This window comes from Galeopterus variegatus, unplaced genomic scaffold (assembly GCF_000696425.1).
Source record: "Galeopterus variegatus unplaced genomic scaffold, G_variegatus-3.0.2 Scaffold20587, whole genome shotgun sequence".
In the NCBI taxonomy this organism is placed as follows: Eukaryota; Metazoa; Chordata; class Mammalia; order Dermoptera; family Cynocephalidae; genus Galeopterus; species Galeopterus variegatus.
The window spans coordinates 1-5980 of record NW_007746698.1 but is presented as its reverse complement, the minus strand read 5'-3'; the positions used below and the strand labels follow the sequence as shown (position 1 = coordinate 5980).

The 5980-nt window shown below is 43.4% G+C and overlaps 1 protein-coding gene across 1 annotated transcript in view; it reads right to left on the bottom strand.

The window, feature by feature from the left end:
- Window positions 1-3799, bottom strand: part of LOC103583206 (signaling lymphocytic activation molecule-like) — a gene marked incomplete at its 3' end in the record, with an annotated part of 6273 nt that extends 2474 nt beyond the window's left edge. Inside the window, exons 1-3 of the mRNA XM_008564590.1 lie at window positions 3707-3799; window positions 2531-2538; window positions 595-938 (exon numbers count right to left, since the gene is read on the bottom strand). Coding sequence (XP_008562812.1) covers window positions 595-938; window positions 2531-2538; window positions 3707-3799 — 445 coding nt within the window. The remainder of the gene's footprint in view (window positions 1-594; window positions 939-2530; window positions 2539-3706) is intronic.
- Between the last annotated feature and the right edge of the window lie 2181 nt (window positions 3800-5980).

The following is a 5980-nucleotide window of genomic DNA, read 5'->3' as shown; positions in this document are numbered from 1 at the left end:
AGAGACTTTACTACCAGAGCCTTGATTTAAATGAGAAAAAGGCACTTCTTCCACCAGGTGGTTGTGCTCCTACCCCAGACATGGGGCTTGGTGAATGGTGTATGTGCTGAATTTCAGCTCTCCCTGCTCGGAGTCCCTAGAGCAGTGAGCCACCCACACACACATGTGCAAGCATGCACAAGCCACTTCTCTCTGGATTTCAGTGCCCTCCTGTATGAGAGAGGTTAGGTTTGATCGGTGGTATTCAAACTTTTTAAAAATCAGAAAAACATTCATTTATCAAATAAAATCATATTTGCAAAGATTCTTGGGGCTCCAGGCCCTCCAGGACACAGGCATCTGGGCCCCTTTCCTTTGGAACTGAGAGGAAGGGTAACTAATGTTAATCAGCCACCATCAATGTACAATTTAGAAAAATAAACTGTCAACTTATACAGCCTCTTCCGTGAAGCACAATTTAAATACCCCTGGACTAGATGATCTTTCAAGTTACTTTCAATTCTGAATACCTTTTGCTTCTGAGAAAGGACTAAATTCTTAGACAAGAAACTATCTTGGCCCTCCAGTGTGGACTGGGGAAGCCACCATTTTTACCATAAAGCATCAGCTGCAGGCAAAAGTTCTGGACTGAAACGTTTCCTTCCAGGGCCATGAAGTACCATCCCTCATCCTCCTTCCTGCTTTCCAGGATTCCCAGGCTCAAGTTCTCCAGATAAAACTTATAGCGGCTCTCTACATGACGTGGAGATTCCCCTTTAGACAAATCAAGAGACACTATTTTCTTCTTGACGCTGTTTCCTGGTGATTTTGCCATGGTAACAAGGATGTGAATGCTTCTGTTCATGCTCTTATTTATCCCTTCATATGTCAGGGGCAGCAACACGTTGCTTCCCAGCTGCCGGAGAACTTTTGGGCAGTTCATCATGCCCCCACCTGTGGGAGGGAGAAGAGAGTCCCTTATCACAGAGGCCTTGAGAACCACTTCGTGTCTGGATCAGGAATGACAGATTGGAGGCTGTCCCTTTTCCTCTCGAGCTAACCTTGGGGTTGCCAGGTCCTCAGTGGTCTGTTAGGGACTGCCACAAGGGCCCCACTATATTCTCAGTATTTCAAAATCTCAATGGAAATCTTACAATTGCTCAGGATAGAGCTGTACAGACTAACTAGAACACTGGGTTCCTATCAACTCAGATTTACACTGAAGGCGCCTAACAGAAAAGTTAAATGGACTAGAATCAAGGTCTGTTAATTCCTCTATCAGGGTTCTCACCACCACTGGGAATATAGGATGAAGGATAAAGAGCAACTAAAAATGACTCTGAACTCATGAGCCCAGGGGACCAAGATTACAGAAGTATCCTTTCAGATGATGAGGAAAACAGCAAAGTCTGAGGAGTGAGCAGTCTGAGAAGTGGTGAGCCTGTGGTTCAGACTGTGGAATCCTAGTATTCCAAAAAACCCTGAGAAAGTTAATAATGTCAAGGGTGACATATTATTTTATTTCTCTTTTTCAAAAGAGCTGAGCCAACAAAAAAAGGAAAAAACACACACACACACACACACACACATACAGTCAAGAAACCAAAAACCTTTCAAACCACTAGAAGGGATCCTACTGCTGATTATTTTAACACCTCCTCTTTCTTCAAACCCGCAACCTGCCTCTCTCCCTCCTTTCTCAGCTGACGACCTTGCTTTTTGTTTTACCAAAAAAGTAGAAGAAATAAAATGAGAACTTCCATTTTTGCCACCACCCAATCAACCTGCCTGCCTGGATGGACAGTGTGTGTTCCCACGTGAGGCCAGACTCCTCCACGGAGCACTCGCCTGCTTTGAGGCTTTGCTTCCATAATTGCCCCACCCTTTGCATCATCAGTTTTTTACTGGGTAATTTCCATCGACGCACAACATACAGATATGTAATTTCTCCCATCTTAAAACTCCCTCCCCTGATCCCGGGTCCATCCCCAACTACCTCCCATTTCTCTGTTTTCCTTTATAGCAAAGACCTTTAATGTGTGTTTATACTTTCTGTTCGCATTTCCTGACCCATTTTTCCTTAACTCTAAACAGGTGCTCTTCCCTACTGCTCTCTGGAACCACCTTTGTCAAGGTCACTGTCTATTCCGTGAAGCCAAGTCAATTCCCTGTCGTTTCTGTACTTGCTTCCTCATGAACACCTGACACGGTTCATCACTCCCTCCTTGAAACACTCTTCATTTTGCCCCTAAAACACCATAACTCTCCTTGTTTTCCTTCCATTTGATTGGCTTCCCCTTCTCAGTCTCCTTGGTGAGAACCTTCTGCTCTTCCGGACCCCTAAATATTGGAGCACTCCAGGGCTCTGACTTACCTTAACTCTAAACAGGTGCTCTTCCCTACTGCTCTCTGGAACCACCTTTGTCAAGGTCACTATCTATTCCGTGAAGCCAAGTCAATTCCCTGTCGTTTCTGTACTTGCTTCCTCATGAACACCTGACACGGTTCATCACTCCCTCCTTGAAACACTCTTCATTTTGCCCCTAAAACACCATAACTCTCCTTGTTTTCCTTCCATTTGATTGGCTTCCCCTTCTCAGTCTCCTTGGTGAGAACCTTCTGCTCTTACGGACCCCTAAATATTGGAGCACTCCAGGGCTCTGACTTATTCTCTTCCCCATCCGCACATATCCAGCCTTTCATGCAGTTGCATTTGATATTTCTAGAATACTTACAGAGTTATATCTCCCACCTAAGCCCTTCACTGTACTTCCAACTGCATACACAGATCAGTATTTAGAGGTCTAAAGGGCATCACAAAATTAGCAAATGAACTTGCTTCCATAGCTCCTTCTGCAAACATTACAATTCACCAATTTCTCAGGCCAAAACATTGCAATCATCCTTGGCTCCTTTCTTTCTCTCACGCTCCACATTCAGTCTAACAGCAAATCCTGTTGCCTCTGACTTCAGAATATGTCTGGCATCTGGGCACTCTGCACATCCTCTTTTCTAGCACCATCATCACAGGGCTGTGAACTGCCATTGACATCCAATTGGTCTACCTGAACCCATACAATGGACAGAGCAATCTTTTAAAACTATGTTCAATTTTGTCTCTCTCCTGCATTTGAATTTCTGGGGCTTTCTAGCACCCGTAGAATAAAATCCTGATTAGTCCTTGATTGATATGGCTTCAAAGACCCTGCAGAACCTGTTCCTGGTGTCGCTCTGACTCCATCTCCTGCCTTCTCTCCTGCGCTCACTGCACTGTGGCCACACTGGCCCGGCTCTTCCTTAAACTCACCAGGAATGTTCCTGTCTAAGAGCTTTTGCATTTGCTGTTCCTCTCCCTGGAAACCTCTTCCCTTACATGCCTGGATAGCTCATTCCCTCACTTTAGTTTACGTCTCCACTCAAAAACATTTCCTCTGAGAGAACTCCTCTAACCATCTACCGAAAATCATCTTCCCCTTCCTATTTCATTTATGGCTACCAATGCTATATTGTGTATTTGTTTATTTTATTTTTGTCCCCCCACTAGAAAGTGAATCCCCCAAGAAGAAGAACTTCATTTTATTTACTGTACTGTCCCTGGGACCTAGAACAGTGCTTGGCACAGAGGAAGACTTTAATAAATATCTGTTCAATGTATGAAGGCTGAAAACCATGTTACCTGACCAAAATCTCTCTTATTTGACTTTGCTTAACATGTATGTAACTGAACTGAACCATAAGCTAGTGCTTGTAAAAGGAGCCATGACTCAGAGAGAGCACAGATTGTTTTAGTTGATAAGAAAGAAGAATAAAATATAACCATCTGGTTAAGTAATGCAGCTACCTTGAAGAAACTTCTCGACAACTGACTTGTAGTTAAGATGAGCTGTTACAAAATTGGGCAAACTGGCCAAAATGTTCTTGATACCAAAATACCCTGAAATCCCAGCACTGTCCAATAAAGGGCCCAGTTAATATCGGACTGGAGATTCAGTGATTAGGAAAAAAGAAAAAGCAGTTTACCGCTAAAGTCAGGATTAGAATGGTTGAGACTCATAATTGTTAAGGAAAAAATGAGAAAGGCAATTAGATTATTGTTCTTTTAAATATTGCTAATACATCAACCCTTAAAGCAGAGTGCTCTGCCCTGTCACTTGATTAGATAAAGCAAGTTATTGTGGTGGTCATGGTCGTTGCTATTACATAGATAAATTGGAAAGCATGATCGGCTTTCCTCCAGCCACATTTATAAATACTTGACCATCCAGATAATATGGCTCCTTTGGTGGCCACATGTCTGAATTGTAGGCACAGTACCCAGGTGAGTAAATTCTTGAATACTGAACCTAAACTTTCATACATAAAGGAATGAAAGAAAATTTAGAGCCGTATGTGCAAGTATGGACCCCCTGAACTTGTATACAAAAAGTAGTGTAGATAAGCATACACTCATTTTTTCTCGGAGCATATCCATAAATGCCATCCCTCAAAGGGAGTCCAGACAAGATTAAGAATCACTCTCACACTGTTGGGTTTTTAGACCCATTTTGATATGGAGAAAAAACAGGAATGGAAACTATTCCCATCCTCAGACCATAACCCTTCACCCTCACAAATGTCTCCCATGTGCCCCTTCCCCCTCCTAACCCTGCAGACTCTTTGCACCATGGTTGCTTTCAGAGTTTGGAATTTGATGGGGTTAGAGAAGAAGAGGGGATATAAGGTGAGACAGGCAGTAGCCAAAAGAGAGAGAGAGAGAGAAAGGAAAAAAGAAAAGAAAGAAAAGAGGAGAGGAAAGAGGACAAGAAAGGGGAAGAGCGGTTGAGAAGGACGGGCTCAGTGGTTTACACACTTGCTCATGGGGAGTGGAATCCAAACTTCATCAAGAAGAGACCCTTACACCCCACAAGCCACATAAAGAGCATGATGCAGTGTCTGCGTGTGTGCGTGCCCAGGTCTGGGGGGGTGCTTGAGATCATCCCCACCAAGCACAAGCGGAAAAATAAGTGGGGGCTTTAAAGTGGTTCGTAAAACCCTTCAAGTGGAGTCCCGGCTCCTCAGACATCCTACTGCCTGATGAGTGTTTTCCAGTGGGCCTGTGATTCAGTCAGCCCCTGTTTACTAAAAGAGTCTGGGAGGAAACATTTATAGCTGTTACCACCAACTCACTTTCCTTCATGGGTAATTCTACTTTGAAAGTTGAGTGATTCACATGGGCCTGTGGATATTGGCCTGAAATTAGCAGGATTTAGCCAACCCTTTCACAAGATGGGATTCTACCTAACGATAACATTTTTGATGTTGTTTTTTTTTGTTTGGTTTTTTGGTTTTTTATTTTTATTTTTTGGCCTGGCCCATATACTTTCACACGTGCTTTTAGTATCTTACTGCAGCATTTCTTTCAGATAGAGCAGGACTTATTGGCCCCACAGTTCTTATGGCAAATTTAGACCCAGAAAGAAAAGATAACTTATTTAAGGTTCCTTTTTAAACTGCAGCCCCATCAGTCAAACTCCCATTCCTCTTTCCATGCTGCTGGGTCTTTCTATCTTCAAGTATTCGCACTGGCCGTTCCCTGCCCTGAAGGTCTACAACCACCCTTTAACTGCTTTGCTAACTCCTTCCTTCCTTCTGGTCTCCATCTCCACATCTCTTCCTTAGGGGAGACTTATATGACTCCTAGTTTAGGTAAGGTTTTCCTGCCATACGCTTCCAATGCACTTTGCATCTCTCCTTCATATCACTCATCATGTTTTTCACATGATGCGTGTTATCCTTGTTCAATAATAAGCTTCCAGCAGTAGGGACTGTGTCTGTTTTATTCACTGCCACATCCCTAACACCCACCTGGGACATGGTAGGAGCTCAGTAAATCCTTGTTGCCCACGTGAATGAATAAAATGGGATGGAATAAATGACTGAGTGAACAAATGACAGCACAGGATCTAAGTTCTCTTCTCTCCGGGATCAGAATGTATTCTGCTCAACCTTTATAGCACCCCTA